Source organism: Zootoca vivipara, chromosome 12 (genome assembly GCF_963506605.1).
Source record: "Zootoca vivipara chromosome 12, rZooViv1.1, whole genome shotgun sequence".
NCBI classification, from domain to species: domain Eukaryota; kingdom Metazoa; phylum Chordata; class Lepidosauria; order Squamata; family Lacertidae; genus Zootoca; species Zootoca vivipara.
This window is the reverse complement of record NC_083287.1, coordinates 27,363,298-27,382,211: the sequence shown is the minus strand read 5'-3', so window position 1 is coordinate 27,382,211 and position 18,914 is coordinate 27,363,298. Positions and strand designations below refer to the sequence as shown.

The 18,914-nt window shown below is 41.1% G+C and overlaps 1 protein-coding gene across 1 annotated transcript in view; it reads right to left on the bottom strand.

Annotated features, from left to right (window-relative positions):
• Positions 1-5,823: 5,823 nt before the first annotated feature.
• Positions 5,824-18,914, bottom strand: part of MEOX2 (mesenchyme homeobox 2) — a 63,345-nt gene continuing 50,254 nt past the window's right edge. The window contains exon 3 of the mRNA XM_035129342.2: positions 5,824-7,187. Coding sequence (XP_034985233.1) covers positions 6,963-7,187 — 225 coding nt within the window. The 3' untranslated portion in view covers positions 5,824-6,962. The remainder of the gene's footprint in view (positions 7,188-18,914) is intronic.

Below are 18,914 nucleotides of genomic sequence, written 5' to 3'. Positions count from 1 at the left end.
AATTAAAAGGTCATGCAAACATTTCCTCTCTAAATTGCTTATGTGTAAGCATTCATAAGAATCACAGAAATACCGTATTCTGTTCCTGGTGGGTCATATTTAGGTTTGGCTCCTTTCCTCACTGGAATGTATATACTCCTGTGAAAGTTTTTATGAAGGTAATTTGAAAGATAAAATGTATCTTGGCAACCACACATTTAAACTGTTTTGTCAGCTGCGCATGCAAATAAAGTAATAAACGTTCAGAAGATTATTATTTTAAAAGAAAAAGCTATAAGTAAACACAAATAGGCCATACTGTACTAAATAGTTCAACACGTTTTCTATAGTAATACATTTGTGGTAAAATGCCCAGTGAAGGTTTATAGATATTGAAGGAAACAATGTTTATAACAAATTAATTCTCAGCTAGTGCATGTTAGTACTGGTCAAAAATGAAATGTTGAGAACTGGCCTCCAGATGGCAGGTAAAACGTACTAGTGCACTTAATAATGATAAAACTTCCAAATTCTGTTCAAATCACTTCATGTACCTGGATATTATACACCAGCCCTCCAAAGGAGACCATTACAAAATTTCAGGTAGGACATTTAGGGATCCCCCCCCTTCTATATTGGAGCAGAGGAAGTCATATCATTTGTCTATCTAGCTCAGTATTATCTACACTAGGCATCCCCAAACTCGGCCCTCCAGATGTTTTGGGACTACGATTCCCATCATCCCTGACCACTGGTCCTGTTAGCTAGGGATGATGGGAGTTGTAGTCCCAAAACATCTGGAGGGCCAAGTTTGGGTATGCCTGATCTTTTCAGACTAGCTGTGGATCTCCAGAGTTTCAGAACAGGCACTTCCTATATGGAGATGCTGTGAATTGAACCTGGAATCTTCTGCATTCAAAGCAGATCCTCTAGCACTGAGTTATGGTCCTTCCCTAAACAGGGAAATATAGTGACTGGTTGTGTTGCTAAAAGAACACCCGTCTCAAACCGTAGTTGCTCTGGAACTAAGGGGAAGAACTATTGGTCCATGAACCATTCCTGCTTCCCAGGAAGAATATCATTGCAAGGAGGAGGCCAAACTCACCCAGAAAAGGAGCAGTTGTAGGGAGTTTGCTTTCCTTCCCCCCAAAATAACATTCTCTTCTAAATTTCAGTTGTGCTGAGACTAGGAGAGCACAAGGGAACTAGATTCTGCACCAGTCTGAAAACTAAAGGTTGCTTGATAGTGTGGCTTTGGTATATTGCTTGTGTATTGGTTTTCTGTGCATTTTCTGTGCACCCCCTCAACCACCGATTCCACAAATCTGCGTTAGTGGGGAACATGCAGATGGCACAACACGTGAAGTGCCACTGCCTACGTCAGGCATCCCCAAACTTCGGCCCTCCAGATGTTTTGGACTACAATTCCCATCTTCCCCGACCACTGGTCCTGTTAGCTAGGGATCATGGGAGTTGTAGGCCAAAACATCTGGAGGGCCGCAGTTTGGGGATGCCTGGCCTACGTCACTGTTACAGAGTCTTCATACCAAATGGTTACAAAACGGTTTTACACAATGAACAATTTACTGGGTAACAAACTTACTGAACAACTAGAGTGATGCTTCACACAGTTAGCTTCACCTCTGCCTGAAGATTGCAGCAGTGACTGGGGCAAACTTAATCAGTATGAAAGAAATAAGTAAGTACTGTAATTAGAATGGGCGTGAGAACAGAGCTTGCCTAAGATGTGTTGCTTAGACAATGGCACCCCCCTTCCATTCCACATACAAAAGCCAACTGAACTGGTGAGACTTACATCTCCTCCTGCCTTGAGGGTAGTAGGCAGGCCATGTGGCACACACAACTCTGTGCTCCTGAGGAGGCTCAAGAGGAGTGCCAGGGAGACTGTCCGCCACCCCCCACCCCACACATCCTCTGCCTGGTGCAGGGCCAGCTTGAACTGCAACAAATTCAGTAATTCCTACAGCTGGAGAAGGGAAAGCATGCTGTCTTCATCAGAGAGATCACACAGCCCCATATGCTGTTGGTGCAGCCTGCTCTGTGATGTTGCTCCATTTGTGCATGAACAGACACCTGGCTGAGAGTGGCTTAACTCTAAAGTAAATGAAAGTGACAATTGAAGAACCGACACTAGAATTCCTTAAAAAAGAAAAAGGGTCTTGTATTAGCAGTTCAACAGATCATTTGGAGTAACATCTATTCCTAGTCGGGGTCTCTCATTTCATTTCCATGACCAGTAAAGTCTAATTACAGTTCTGGAAAATATTAGAACGGGCAATACAGTGGATAGGATCAGTTGCCAGACGTCCCTGGTTCCCGGGGACAGTCCCTGGATTTGCAAAGCTCTCCCCGGACAAATTCCGTCCCTGGAATGTCCCCAGATTTGCAAATCTGTCCCTGGGAAACGTGGCAGTGGCAGCCTCAGCAGCCCGCCATTTTTCCTCTCCGGAAGTCCCCATATGATGTGTCTTGTGCATAACACATCATATGGGGTCCTCTGGTGAGGAAAAATAGCAGGCGCCATGGCAGCGAGCAGCTCCTGATGCCAGCCAGAGCCAACTGCACTACCAGGCTGGCTTCGGGCTGCTGACTGCCACCACTGCCAACGGGGAACTGGGGACGTCCAGCGGTACAGATCTTCTGCCCCCTTTGTTTTGACTGATCAGGGGAGGCTCAGGAGTTGCAGATGGGCGGCCGTTGCCCAGTTTTTAAAAACCTCTGGGCGTTTATGTTTCACAGGGTGCGAAAGAAGGGCTTTGCACCTTGCCTGGCAGAGAAACCGTGCGCTTTGCGCCCCTCCTGGGCAACGGCTGCCCACCCACGACTCCTGAGCCTCCCCCGATCTATCAAAACAAAGGGGGAAGGAGATCGGGGAAGCCTTGGGAGTCGCGGGTGGGCGGTGCACCGTTGCCCAGCTTTAAAAAAAACTCTGCACACTTATGTTTCACAGGGTGTGAAAGAAGGGCTTTGCACCTTTATACAATATGCATGTTTGCTTGGGCCCAGGGTCTTTTGCCTCGCCATCCCCACTACTGACTCCCTGTTGCTATTTAGCTTCAAAAAAAAAAAAAAAGTGTTCCTGGATTCATTGAAAAAACTCTGGTAATCTACTAAAGTGTGAAACCTGCTGCCCCCCCATTGCACTCAGGGGATCATTGAGGAAAGGCCTGGGGTGCAACTCTCACACAACCTGGCTCATTCAATTTTCACCATTCCCCACCTTCTGCTGCAGTCTTCCTCCATGCCACATGCCCCAGGCCTTTCTTGAACGTCAGCCAAGCCTCGTTCTTAACCTTAGACACATCTTCAGTATACCAAATGTGCCGTTATCTTGTATTCAGTCATTTAAAACAAGCTTTAACGTTTATTAGTTTTATTTACATAAAGAATGTCTATCTCACATCTCCGTAAATCAGCCAGCAAAGCAGATTAGAAACACTTGTAAATGTTCCAGGCTTTGATAGCTGTATTAGAAGGGGTTGGGGTGGGGAAAGGGGGAGGGAGGGAGGGATTGAGAGCAAAGCAGTTTTGTAAATACTTATTTGACAGTAATTCTGTCTCCAGATGGAAAACTTCCTGTAAATAAGGAGACTTCTCACTCAAGGGGATAGATTTCTTTTTGTGGTTCTCCCAGAGATTTCCACGGAGCACGTGGAATTTGCCTGCCTATAAACTTAGTGGTTCCCTTGGGATGTGCAAGAGGATTGAAGGAACAACAAAGGGGAAAGGTCGTCCAGATGGAAGGCTTGTGCCTTTGTGTAGTGACTCTGTCTTGGCTCACACTTCCCCCGCCTCCTTTCTCTCTCCCCGTTGGAAATAGCCCTGTTAGGGCTTCTGAAATTAGTAGCTGCATTAGGGACTTCATTGTACCTCTATGCTCAGCAATGCCTTGAAATGTTCAGCAATGCCTTGAAATGTTCGTACATTTACCAATTATGTACAGAATCCATCCAGTATGTTTCCTTAAGTAATACATTCAGTCACAGCAGAGAAATGGTTAAGCTTTTCCGCCAATATTGCAAGGTGATCCTAAATTGTATATGTGCTTTGTCTGCATAGACCAAAATATGTATTGACCCAAGAGAGATTGCCGGACAAAAGCCACGAAATTCAACATGAATTCTGGGACTAATGATTGGTTCTTAGCTTGGGCTGTTCGCCTTCCCCAGAAACACTGCATGAGTTCAAGATCTGAAGAACCATGCTGGTTTCATTTCAACTTAGTGGTGTGGTGAAATCCTGTATGGATGCTTTGAGATATCTGGAGTGCCGGGCATGACCACCCCACCGGATCCCAGTAAGACTGGGTGCAGACCACTTTATAATGGGATATATGTGGCTGCCGGCTCCCACTTGCACACCCAACATGAGATCTATCTCTCCTTTAAATTACCAATGTGGAGAACATCAGGTTCTGTGCTAAGGACCTGATCTGCTCTGAACCAAAATTAGAGACCTAGTAGTTTTTTGGACAAAAGCAGATGCGGTATTATTCACACAGCACTGTGCGAATGTGGGGTGTTTGATTTTAAAAAGTGACAGTTCATGAGAATTCAGGGGGATGGACCCTGATGTGGTGGGAAGGGGCTATAACCATTTGCCGCTGCTGTAGTTCTAATCTGGACCCTCCCCTATCCTGCATGCTTCAATTGCTATTTGCATCAGGATGGCATCTTCCATTGGTGCCCAGGGGACCTCCCTGGAACAAGTATCATGTCAAGGACAATTTTTTAAAGCCCACCTCCTCACTTTTCCTAGAGAAAAAAATGAAAGATTTCACCCAGAAAATGACTTTCGAGCCCATATAAAACAGGCTTGTTCCTTCACCGCAAGTCCAATATAGTTTCTGCAACAAGGTTTTCACCCTGAGTACAGGAAAATGTCTTTGGGGTATTAGAAATTCTTTCTGGATTGGTGCTTTTGGTTGACAAAGAGGGCATGCTGCAACTCATGCAGCATAGAAAAGTTTCTGACTCGAAAGAATACAGGTGCAGTGGAGAACCTCAGACAATATCACCATTGGTTAGATAGATAGGGCGGACAATAAAAGAAAGATATTGGTGATCACCCAAGGTACCATTGTGATGAATGGAGGATTTCAAAGGCAGGATGGCTTGTGGCTGTGGTTGTTGATGATGATGATGCCTGTTGCCTCCTTGAAGCAGTTAGCTTTGATGAGCAGGGACCAGACAGGGGCCAATTTCAAGCTTGGAAGCAAGGCGGGGTTGCTAGACGATTGTCACTGTAAGGAGTTTATTTCAGTAGCAGTCAAGTTTTATTAATAATGTTCATCCTATATATTGAGTCTTTATTTGGGTGTGGGGACAATGACTGTTCAGTGGCGGCAAAAGGGTGAGGAGCATTGTGAAACATTGCATTTATTTTTAGCATGTTATTTTGCATTAATGTATTTGCCTATTAATATCATCACCTTTTCTTATATGCCTTAGGTACTTATGTATCTTAAATATTTTAAATTGCAATATATGTTTGCTTGGCCTACATCACATTTTTGAACACTAGCCATTATTTCTTCTTCTTTTCCACAAGATGCCATAAAAAAATATCCATTTAATATTTGCCTTACATCTGGGGAAAACGGTTTAGCATGTTTCTTGTTGTTCTTGGCTGGAGACTTCTGTAGCTAAGGGTTGCTTTTTCCTGCTACAGGAAAGGATTTCCCCAATGTATCAAGGTAGAAGCCTCATCCAATATGGAAAACCTGGTTTGCACTATCTAAAGCAAACATAGGGTACATTTTTAGAGCATTTTACAGTTCTGACATTTTGAGTTACCTATGAAAACTCCAAAGGAGAGCAAGAATTATTTCCAAAAGGATCATTTATTAAACATTTCCTTTACAAAGTACAATCACTGTTTTGTGTAAAATTTGATTGCATTATTTCACTGTATGTACACAAAAGCCTGGAAGGGGGAGGGAATGCATTTTCCACACAGAGCTATCTAATAAATTGTGACCATTAATGGAGGCAGTTAACTCTGTCTTTATAATACCTGAATATTATTACATTACTGTAATTTTCTTTAAAAAAAAAATTCCAAATTATAGCGCAAGCTACTACCCACAGTTCTACTGACTTTATCAGGTGCTACTCAGGAGTAGATGAACTGTGGCCAGCAGCTGAAATGAGCCAAGATGTCAACGCATGTAAAACATTTGTGGTAGTGAATTCTATTTTTAAAAAAATATATGAATCAATGGTTCTTTTTCCTGACAGGCATGATCCTATTTAAAAAACAAACAAAAAACTTTTGCTGGTATAAGATAAGAAAATTTGAAGAGCAAGGTTTAATAATTTCCTATTAGCAGCAGTCGATATTAAAGGCAACATAAGATTTGTTTTGTCTGTGGTCTAAGGACATTCCATAGCAGACTCTTTTCTGAACACAATGGTCTGCATGCAACTATCTCCGGGACACAAAAGAAAATAGAGACAAAAAGAAGCCATTTTATTCTCATGAGTGACTATTGCCGTCAGCTAATATGAATGCATTGCTAAAAATGAGTGAAAAGGAAAAAAAATGCCGTAAAGTAGATATATACAGAGTTAAAATACATTTCTTACCCACTAGACCATGTTTCTGTTGGCACTGTGTTATTCATTTATCAGAATATTTATTTTGTTGAGAGCAATGGCATTTTTTTTTCAGTGCAAGCTAAAGCAAAAAGATGCCTGCCCATTGTCATTAAAATGACAGTCCAATTTGGAATGTTCAAAAGCAAGCTTTGTCTTTCTGCTTCTGTTCACAAGGCAACTTTAAGGTGTGGCACTTACTGAATTCATGTTAAAAAAAAATTAATTCAAGAGTAGCAGACACCATAAGTTCAAGGTTCTGTTAATTGCGAGAGAGTCGCTTGCATCCGTCAATTACGTCCGTGTAAGGCTTTCTGCGTTAGCGTGTCTTTCCTGAGAACAGAGCTGCAACTCCTTCGTGTCTTATCATAAGTGCGCATGCTCAGAGCTGTGGTCGCTGTCGTGGCTGTCATCATTTGCTAGTGAGTCCCCTGTGTGCTGGAGGCTGGCTGCGCCAATGCCAGAAAGCTCCGAGGGAAGGAGCGTGCCCTTTTTGACGTTCACCAGTTCCTTCTCTCGGGCAGCGGCTCCCTGCTGCCCTCCTTTTACCCGCTTCCATTTCATTCGCCTGTTCTGGAACCAAACTTTTACCTTTGAATCAAAAACAAAAGAAAACGGCAATGTAGGACATCACTAAAATAGTCACAGGACTGATAATGGCATGCTTATAATTTCTAAGAGGGCGGCTGAAGTTCCTTTTCTCCACAGCTGCATATATTAGCAAGTACTTTGTAAAATACATGCAGGTCGGTTTGGGAGTGGGGGCGAGGGGAAATAGTTCCAAGAAGCTATAGCGTTCTCCGTCAGTGTTAACCAATGTTAACGTTAGTTTCACCAACATTCAGTAAGTGATATGTTGGCTTACCGTTGATATAACTGGTGCACAGACATTCATTTGCACAGCTGAAATAGACCATTCTTCATCTTATTTAATACACATTTTGCTTACTGCAGCCCTGGAATATCAAAAAATGTTTATTTTCTGCATGGAAAAGTCTAGTGTGGAAAGTTTTGGGGAGGTTCATGTCTCCTTGGCTATGGTTCAGACTTTTTGTTTCAGGGTTTTAAAAAGAAACACCAAGGATTAGCCACAGCATGAAACGTTATACGACACCAGTAACGGAGCCATGGCATATTTTTCATTTTTCATATATTTTATAGTTGTAGTATTTCACAAAAAAAGGAAATCAAGTCAAATTCTACTGCAGATATTGTTTATAAACCTTTTTTTTTTGCTGTGTAATTTTATGCTAAATTCAAACTGATGGCTTGTGTTGTTTTCATATTGCTATTTAAACTAAATGTAAGTGTCTGGAATTAGGACAAGGCGGTTTTGAATTAGTTAGAGGCTTCTCAACCTTGAGTAGCACATCCTTTCTTCTAGACAGCACATCAGAGCCAAAGAAGCAGGCTAGTAAAATAAACCTAATAGAAGGAGGAAAGTATTTATTGCTCGTTGCTCTGATGTTAGGAAATATTGTTACGCCATCTGTCAAAAGCTTTCACAAAAACAATGTCAAAGGGCTCATAATGTTTGTACTCTTCATGCAGTCCTTTGTGGAAAATTATATATGACACTTTTCGCAATGAATTTCCTCTAGTAAAATAGCAATGTATTGCTAATGCCAAACACAGTATTAAGCTATACTATGCTTGGGACTATCATTCTGCTATAAATCCGATGAGTTCTTATTTTCTGTCAAATATCGACAGCTTTTTCTCATGAGTATTATTTATGCCTAAACATGCATGCACAGTATGTAAAGAGAGAGAGAGATAGAGATTAAATTTATCTATGGGTGGGGGTGATAGAATAATATACAGCTGGGATGGGGAACCTGTGGTGGACTCCTAACTCCCAACATCCCTGACCATTAGTCATAATGGCTGAGGCAGATGGGAACTGTAGTCCAATAACACCCAGAGGGCTACAGATTCCCCATCCCTTTTAAATATTAGTTGGTCAATGCAACACTGAACCAGAACTGAAAGCGACGGAGAAGCTGGACCAGGGATGCATTGCATCTTAAAAACACCCACACCCACATTCATTTGTGTCTAAAATTAGATCTTGCATATTTTATTCTATGGAGTATGGGAAAAATATCTAATCTAGGGGGAAAGTACCACAAATTCAAAGACCATTTTAGTAAAATTTAGTAGGCACTAGGGCACTAGGAGAGGTAGGGACCCAGGTGGCGCTGTAGTTAAACCACTGAGCCTAGGGCTTGCTGATCAGAAGGTCGGCGGTTCGAATCCCTGCAACGGGGTGAGCTCCCATTGCTTGGTCCCAGCTCCTGCCAACCTAGCAGTTCGAAAGCACGTCAAAATGCAAGTAGATAAATAGGAACCACTACAGCGGGAAGGTAAACGGCGTTTCCATGTGCTGCTCTGGTTTGCCAGAAGCGGCTTTGTCATGCTGGCCACATGACCTGGAAGCTATACGCCGGCTCCCTCGGCCAATAATGCGAGATGAGCGCGCAACCCCAGAGTCGGTCACGACTGGACCTAATGGTCAGGGGTCCCTTTACCTTTAGGGCACTAGGAGAAGGGGACGACAGAGGACGAAATGGTTGGACAGTGTTCTCGAAGTTACGAACATGAGTTTGACCAAACTGCGGGAGGCAGTGGAAGACAGGAGTGCCTGGCGTGCTCTGGTCCATGGGGTCACGAAGAGTCGGACACGACTAAACGACTAAACAACAGTAGGCAATCAACCATATTTTGTGTAGTGAAACCAGAGCAAGTGTACATAGACAGGGCACTTGAACTAATGCCCATTTAACTCAAGCCCATCGGGTTAGCTGGTTTGCGAATTGCAGCCTTAGATATGTTCAGCAGTAGTTGGAAAGGACCAGTTTATGAAGGCGGGTGAAGGCAAATGCGCTCAGTTCAGTGGGGTGGGGTGGGGGTCATGCATAAAATTCTGTAAATCTCAGGAATGAGTTTACAAGTTCAAAGAAGAAAAATAATATAGTCTAGCATGTGAAAATAGAGCTAGCACAAGGAAACTAAGAATAATGCAATGAACCTAGGGAAAAAATAAGAAAAGATTATTTTAATATGTTAAATGCATTTCACTCTTGGCTGCAATTTGTGGCACTGCTATATCTGGTCTGATTTGTATTGTCTGGCAACCAAAGGGTGGCTAAAGATAGGAAAGTTAAATGCACTCTTGCAGGGGTGGGGGGGTGGGATAAAATGTAACAAAGGCACACTCAGTATATGGAAATAGGATAGAAGTCCAGACAAATTCATAGGAAAGAAACTGTATGGCATTATTCTACTGGGGGTGGGGACTTTGCAGGTCATATTTATTAGCAATCTTTGTTTCTGCCTCTAAGCGTACAAGTGTGTTTGAGTAATTGTTTTTTTATTTTAGATTGCAGAGGAATGGCAACGAGAATGGAAAAATAGATAAAACTGCTTGAAACATAATAGGCCCAAATTGCAAAGGTCATATGTAAAAGGAGGTGTAAATTGGCAAGTGCCTGTGAGTCTAAGGAAGTGAGTAAGCCTGAGGGAGTCTAAGTCAATCTAAGGGAATCTACATTGGCTAGCACATACATGTAAGGCTTGGAAGAAAGCATAAGTTAAACCATCTGAGCCTTCCTCTAAATTTAGATACCTTCTGGCAAAATTAAGAAGTGGTCTGTGTAAGATGAAACAAGCCCTTTCTCCCCAAGCCCTTCTCTTCACTTTTATTTCCATTAGCTTTAAGCTGTGAATAAGATATGTCAATTAGTCTTTTTTTCCCCTCTTAAGGTGGCTTTCACAATAGGTTGAAGGCAATAACTACTGGATGGCAAAAAAAAAATCCTTTGGTGAATACATCCAAGCAACAGTAAAACACTCTATTTCTTTACTGACATGCTGCACCATGCCACAGGTGAAAGGAGAAGGAAAGGAGAAGAATAGGCAATAAACAACTCTAGTGGGTTTAATGCCAGTTGTGTTGGGGATCAATAGAAAAGGGGTCTAAAGCAAAGTCATCATTTAGATTATCCAAAGCCAAACTGTACCCCACAAAGAGATATGAAGGAGTACAAAAGGGGGGGTTCTCTTATATTTAGGAAGCTGCTCAGCAGTTTGTTTGCTCTTGAAAGGCTGGCTCTGGTAGCTTTACTTATTCTTATTCTTCTTATTATTATTATTTTAATTAAAATATTTTATAATGTCCTTCCTTTAAAAACAAAAACAAAAAAACCAATGACAACATATGCCAGCACAATAAAAACAAACAAATACAGTAAAAGCAACAGCAACTGGACTGTGAATTGATATCTATACCCAGCAGAGGGATGAGTGAAAACATATGTTTTAAGGAGGCACCAGAAACTCAGCAGAGTTGGTACTTGCCTTATTTCTGGTTGGGAAGATAATTCTGCAAGCTAGTCTGCAACAGAAAATGCCTTCCTGGTTGTCACTAGACTGACATTCAATACAATACAATATACTTTATTCGACCGAGAGTCAGAAAGAAAAAAAACATTCCTGACATTCACAGGTTCCAGCACATCTCATTCTGAGATCTCAAGATCTGGTCACGTGTATCTGGGTGAAGCTGGTCAGGTAACCAGGTCCCAGGTTGTTTATATGTTTGGTAACTTGGCCTTAGTAGCAAATTGGTAACCAGTGCTGCACTTTGAGCAGTGGTTTCATACATTTGGTGGAAGCTACTCAAGTTAGCAGGCGAACCACTGCATTTTCCACAAGTTGCAACATCCACACCAACCTTAAGGATAGCCCCATGTAGAGCACATTGTAGCCTTGAGGTAACTAACACATGAATCACTGCAGCAATGCTATCTGGAGTTGGTAAAGGACACTCCTGAGCCCTCCAGTGGCAGTGATGGGTTCAGAAGTGCCAGCTTCAGACACCTACAACTCCAACCGGAACAGGCAATTTGCATAATTCTAACAACCAGTTACAACTTGCCCACAATGCTTCCATCTTGCCATGGTTTAGCATCAGCTGATTAGCCTTCACCCAGTCCAGCATTAGCAGGTGTACCTGCTGATCTCTTGAATGAGCTGCAAGAGCCACTGGCAAAATAAATTCTCCGTGAGTTTTTTCTGCCCTGCTGGAAATAACTGGGTCTAGTAATTTCCACAGGACCACAGGATCACAATCTTTAAAAGTTCCATTTTACAATCATTTTGGAATGCCATGCTGTCAAGAAGGCACAACAATCTAAAGTGATTTAAGCACTGAAATAATAAAACCAGACCTCCAATTTTCATCTTATTTACTTGGTTGCCATATTTAACAAATGAATATTGTATTTTTAAAAATGCATAATGATCAGATGAAGAGAATCAAACTTTATAAATGATGGAAAATCCATCTTTTCCTTTGGGTTTTAATGTATCCACTTTTAAAATTCTAGTTTAACAGCTTTTAAAATGCAGCCTTTGTTACAGATGGCTTAAATCGCTCGTTTAAAATCCAGTCTCCTATGTATTTCATTTAGCACCATTAGACTGTCAAGTTCTTGTCTTTTACTTTATAATAAAGAACAACTTACACCATTATACTCTGAAACAGAAATAGTATTGAACTGCATATATCACATGTGCTAAATATAACAACCTGTAAAGGATGTTTCATGTGCTATTTCCTCCACAGATCAAATTCAGAGCGATGAAATCTGAACTTCCTTTGGATTTCGTGACAAGTCAATAATGGAACTGATACATGATCCTGTTACATTTTAGCAATAGGAAGGATGTGTGAATTCTGAAAATCAATTCTCTTAAATTCTTAGAAGCCCACACTTTATCCTATTGCTAAAAGTTCCTGCATATCTGAAACAGTTAAGCAGCTTGCTTGAAAGTCAGAATATATATTGAGGTGAAGTAGTAGTAGTAGTAGTAGTAGTAGTAGTAGTAGTAGTAGTAGTAAAAGTCAGAATATGAGAAAGAAATACTAACAGTTTCTGAAAAATTAAACAGACTTTATTTTTGTATAAAGTTTTGTATTCGATTTTTGTAAAGTGTTGGGGCAAATAGCTGCTTATTAATTTGAAATTGGGATCTTTTCTAATGCAAACTTAACTCCCACATATTTATTTAAATAAAATGTATAAAATGGTATTTCTAAGAACATTTTTGCTTAAGGCAATTTCACATTTTTAAATAGTAATAAGAATAAGAATAAACCCTGTAATTTAAACATTCAAAAGGTTCTGGGAGGTATACAATGGTAGTCATAGAACAGGCTCACTGCAATCAATGGACTTAATTAATTAAGTCCATTGATCTCAATGGGTCTATTACAAGTATGACTTAGTTTAAGTCTTGAAGTTAAATTGATTGACACTTCCCAAACATTTCCAGACCAAAGTGCCTGTGCTGTCAGGTGCCCTGAATCTGCACATCTAACACCTGCAAACTTCATGGGATTTGTTGTTATTCCAAATGGAACTGCAGGATTAACATGGATGATGGCTGTGCCAAAAAACCAAACCTGCAGTAGGACCACAACCTAATGCTAGCACTTACTTGAGATACTTCATAATTAAGACCATTCATCTGTCTAAATACGTTACTGCCAGTTCAGCTTCCTACAATGGTGCACCTGCCTGGGGTATTGTTTAGCGATTTGGGGTGGGTTGTTGCTGTTATTGATATAATTTTTTTGTATCTTTATTTTAGATATTATTGTGATTTATGTGCAAACTGTTCAGCTTTTTGATGCTTCATTTATTGTTTTTGAGCACTCTAGTTATGTTTGTCATTACAGTGGTACCTTGGTTTACAAACACAATTGGTTCCGGAAGTCTGTACTTAACCTGAAGCGAACTTTCCCATTGAAAGTAACGGAAAGTGGATTAATCCATTCCAGACAGGTCTGTGGAGTACTTTAACTGAAAATACTCAAACCGAGGCGTACTTAAACCGAGGTATGACTGTATGTAATTTTTTTTATATTGTAAGCTGCCTTGAGCAAGGTTTGAACTATGGAAAGGTGGCATACGAATGAAATGTTGACTGAAAGTGTCCCACGCCTAACACATTTTTTTGGAAATCAATCCCGTTGTTTTTAATGGAACTAAGTATACTGTATATTCTTAACATATTAATGCTGTTTTCGCAGGCTTGGCTGCTTCGTACCTCCAGAGCATCAAACCCCAGGCAGGTCATATAGGTCACCATTTGGCATGTTCCAAAGGACTATTCTAACCTGGGTTTAGTGGTGGTGAACCAACTTGGAATCAGTGTGTGCAACAAATGATTCAGAGCACCACTTTGTAATGGTACAAAACAAGCAAGGCACACAACAATCTTGACAACTGGACCTCCAACTGACAGACTGTTTTGTGAAGAGAGATGTATGACCTATAGATCTGATTGAACTGCCACCTGATTGAACCAGGAAAAACATTCATCTTCTCCCAGGCCTTTGGCTAATTAAACAAAATATGGCCTTTCGAACTGTGGGGGTATTGTTTTTGTTTGGTATTATGTTATGTACTTTCATGTTTTTAGATTGTAAACCCCCTTGTGATCCTTGGATGAAGGGCAGTACATAAATGTAATTAATAATAGTGTACTGGACTAAATGCATTGCCACGGAAGGACAAGCAAGTGACGTTAAAATCCTCATATTTCTACATAATGGGTCTGTGCATTTGACAGAAAAGCATGAGTTGGACCTGGATAAACCTAAACATCTGATGAAATGAAGTCTCCTATTTCAACCGTTTTGTTTTATTTTAATGAGTGGGTTCTTATTGTTTCTTTCAAGCATACATATACTCTACAATGCACAGTGGAAAAGGTGGCTAATCTAGAGAGGAGCTATTGCAGCACGAGGAACTATTTCTAAATCACCAGTTATGGACTGATCTGCTAGGCACATCTGCTCACTGGCGTGGTGTGAAAGCACAGCTTCCTTTCCCTTAGTCAACAACTTGGTTAGTATTTAGGTCTCCCAGACTGATGATTTAGCAGTTGCTTAAATAGGTTGAGGAATATATGACCGCACATTGAACATCTCTTTGGGAGCAGGCACCGGAGGAAAGGTCTCTTAGCTGTATCTGTTTTATTCTGAGGAGAGAGTGGGCTACCAAACTCGGAGGGGTGGGGGAAGAATATGATATGGGTGCTAGAAACAAGAGGCATTGTTTCAATGTATACAGGGCCACAGTAAAAAGGTAACTGTTTGAATCAAAGCTTTTTTTCTACTCAAGAGTCAAAGCCTAAGCTCGCTTCAATGCAGGTGGCTCCCCTAAAAATAAATAAAGTTGCACGGCATGTCAGTCGGTGGAGAATTTGCCTCACCGCTTTAAAATCAAGTCTGACATATATATATATTTACACACACACGCACACACACACACACACACACACACACAGAATAGTTTTCTTTTCCTCCGAATAATGGCTTTCTTTTAAATCCAGAGAAATAATGTGTTTGCATATGTGAATATGTAGCTTAAACTGTATTTGACAGCCTCTCTTACAGGCAGCGCTAGCAGACATTTCCACTGGGACCAGATCTCACATTCCAAGGCCAGAGCTGCAGGAAACGGACACCGTTTCAGAAACCAAATAAAACATAAAAACCCATACCCCATAATTCTTGTGATCTTTCCTTCAAATGTGGTGGTTTCCTGACCCTCCCAGCAACACATTATAAAAAACCTCCTATATTGAAGAAGCAGGTGGAGTCTCCGCTCATTTACCAATGGACGGTCACGCAATTTATCAGAACAGGTAAAACCTGCCTATCGAAAGAAAAAAGAGAGAACTATGTAACTTGAAAACGGGGGCATTGTTGTCAGTAGAAAGTGGATTGCCCACCCACAAGCTGAAGAATCTATCAAACAGGGAAGTGCAAAGTTTATTTTCTTTTTATCTCATTTACTCCAATGAAACATTGATTCTTAATATTCTGTCAAGGGCAAAGCAGATGTGACACAGAAGATCTATGAAAAGGATCTACAGCTTAAAAAACAATCAGAAAGCTGCAGGGGGCGGGGAGGGTGGGCAATGATTTAGATTCCGACCTCTGCATGGGGGTGGTTGTGTTTTCCTCCATGCAGCTTTTGGTTAAAATTCTTCCCCCTCACCCAGCTAGCATTAGCCCAAGTTTTGATTGGGAAAATAGCATAATGGGAAGGGTTCCTATTCATTCTAGGATAGTGATATTACTATTTTTTATCAATTTTTTGACATAAAGAGTTTTAAAAGAATGTGATTTGTTTTATTAAGTTTTAGGGCTCATTATAGGACATTTTCTGATAAGTAGATGACGTGTCTCATGGAAATCTGATAACTTTTTATTCTTTGGCAACCTATGTTAAAAAGTAGTCATGCAGAAATGTATGCCTCTTTTTGTCACCTTTCTCAGTCTTCATTTCCTCCTTGCCCAGCACCATGGCTATTATCTGAATTGCCCTCTAGGAAGTTTTAGTCTTTAAATAAACCCCAAAGCAAGAATCTGTATTTTCAGATGTCCTGCATCACTCCCGATTGGTCCCTTTAAAGCCCAATCAGGCTTTAAAGCCAAGTGATAATCACAGTTCATACATAAATAAACCACCACAACAATATAATCTGAGTAGGTAGGATTTTCTGTAGGCAAATTAAATAAATATATATTTGATTTCTGCAAAACACTCTTAGATGGAGCTTACCTCGCACCAGAATTGCAGTTAATGCAGAATGCTGCAGAGCAGTTGCAATCAGGAGTGAGACCTGACCATGTCAGCCTGCTAAGAGTTCTGAACTTATTGGTATTACCGTGTTTCTCATATTATAAGACACGTCTTATATTTATTTTTTCCTCAAAAAAACACACTATGGCTTATTTTCAAGGGATGTCTTATTTTTTTCCTCCTCCTCCTGCCGTGGCCGGCATTGCTGCTGCGCCTATCACTATGTCTTATTTTCGGGGTATGGCTTATATTCCTTGAATGCTTAAAAATCCTGCTATGGCTTATTTTATGGGTATGTCTTAAAATATGAGAAACAGGGTATATAAAGATCGCTGACACCTACTCATTGGAACATGCTATATGTCTATTGACACCAGGCAGGCGCTTTTGCTGTATCCTTTTCAGCACCTGCTTAAAACATTTGTTTATCCAGACATGTGGATGTTGATGTGCTTTAATCTCTTTTTAGTCTACTGTTAATTTCAATTACCTTTTAAATGTGTTTCCTTGTTTTTAACTATTGTATTGATCACCTCAATATTTAGAGGTTTTATTACAATACATAAGTATATACATATATTTTAAAATGAATAAGTAAATAATATTAGGTACCATGAAGGCCTAGAACCTTGCTAAAAAAGTTTTATTAAACTTCTTTCATAAAAGGCTTTGTGAGTTTGCCACCCTTTTTATACTGTGAAGACCCACCTCTTCTCTTTAGCTCTTAGTAGCTGATGTATAGCACTACTGAAGTAGGAGCATTGAAAACTGCCTTATTATACTGACACAGAATTGGTCCACCTAGTTCCGTATGGCCTATATTAGTTTCTTCTCTGTGGCGCAATGGGTCAGTGTGTCTGACTGCTAACCAGAAGGTTGGTGGTTCAAACCCACACAGGGATTGGCTGTGGGTAGGATTCCTGCATTGCAGAGGTTGGAAGAGATGACCCTTGGAGTCCCCTCCAACTCTCTGATTCTATTAACTGTGTGCTCCCATATATGGTTGGACTACAACCCCCATCATCCCTGGCCAATTTACCAAAGGTCGTGGATAATGGTAATTGTAGTCCAACAACAATTAGGAACGTTTGAAGAGCGTTAATCTACATTGACTTGTAGCAGCACTCTGGGGTTTCAGGCCCTGGAGATGCCAAGGATTGATCCTGCTGGGATCTGTGTGCAGAGCATGTGCTCTGCCTACCGAGCAACAGCCCTTCCCTGGACTACCATGCAAGTAAGTGGTTTTGAAGGGAGTTTATAGAAAAAGAAAGACAAATGTGCAACACTTTAAACTAATTTAGTAAAACTGCTATCCACCTTTAAAAAGCAAATAAAGAGAAGAAGAAGAAGAAGAAGAAGAAGAAGAAGAAGAAGAAGAAGAAGAAGAAGAAGAAGAAGAAGAAGAAGAAGAAGCCCAGCTCTTTGCATTCCAGATTTCCCTGGAAGCTTCCACAGCTCTATAGCAAAGACAATTTAAGAAGCATCTTTGTCTCAGTGGTTCTGGAGGCTCCCCCCCCCCTCTTTTAAGAGCTCCTATGGTTCTGACATATCTCAAGCTATGCAGTAAAAGTATGATCAATTACTCCTCTGCAGCATGTTGAATCAAAACCCTTGAATAATTGCCTCTGGGAAACAGAAATTATCTCATCATGCTCTACGCTTTTTAAGAAGAGACATGAAAAACACCAAGAATGTGCTGTATTCAGTGCCAGTATGAAAGCAAAGGCTTTGTGCGCACATGCAACTTAATTTCCTCAAGCTGCATGAGTGTTGTTTGGTGTGGGACGTAGGTGGCACTGTGGTCTAAACCACTGAGCCTCTTGGGCTTGCCGGTCGGAAAGTCGGCAGTTCGATTCCATGCAATGGGGTGAGCTCCCGTTGCTCTGTCCCAGCTTCTGCCAACCTAGCAGTTCAAAAGCACACCAGTGCAAGTAGATAAACAGGTACTGCTGAGGCAGGAAGGTAAACGACATTTCTGTGCGCTCTGACACTCATCATGGTCCTCCATGTGCCAGAAGTGATTTAGTCATGCTGGCTACATGACCCAGAAAATGTCTGTGGACAAACACTGGCTCCCTAGGTCTGAAAAGAGAGATGAGCGCCGCACCCCATAGTCGCCTTTGACTGGACTTAACCATCCATAGGTCATTTACCTTTACTTTACATATTATCAAGAGAAGGTGGGGGGGGTTTAAGAGAGAGAGAGAGAGAAGAGAGAGAGGGAGGGAGGGAGAACATTAAACACAGGATTAAGGGCAGAAACAGGAATGGGACAGGTGAGCATTATCCACCAGTAGCAGTTGACACCTGTTTTTAATATATATTTGGGGAACTTCCCTATTTTCTTGCACTGTTCTCCCAATTACAGCACCAGATCATCCCTTTTCGGTGTCCACTCTTATATTTTCTGTCACCTTCATTTTTCAGGAATGTTAGCTGTTAGCTGAATGTGAACTGACACACTAGAACAGCGTGCATTTGCAGAGCCTGTGAGCACACAACAGAAAGCGGGCCTGTCCTCTATATGCTGGCCTGAAAACACTTGGACATGCTGCAGCTCTACTTCTTAACTCAATAAAGGCACCGCCTTGCCATCTATGAATTAGTTACTCACAGCACTGCACTTTTTTGTAACCTTCCCATTCATGTCAAA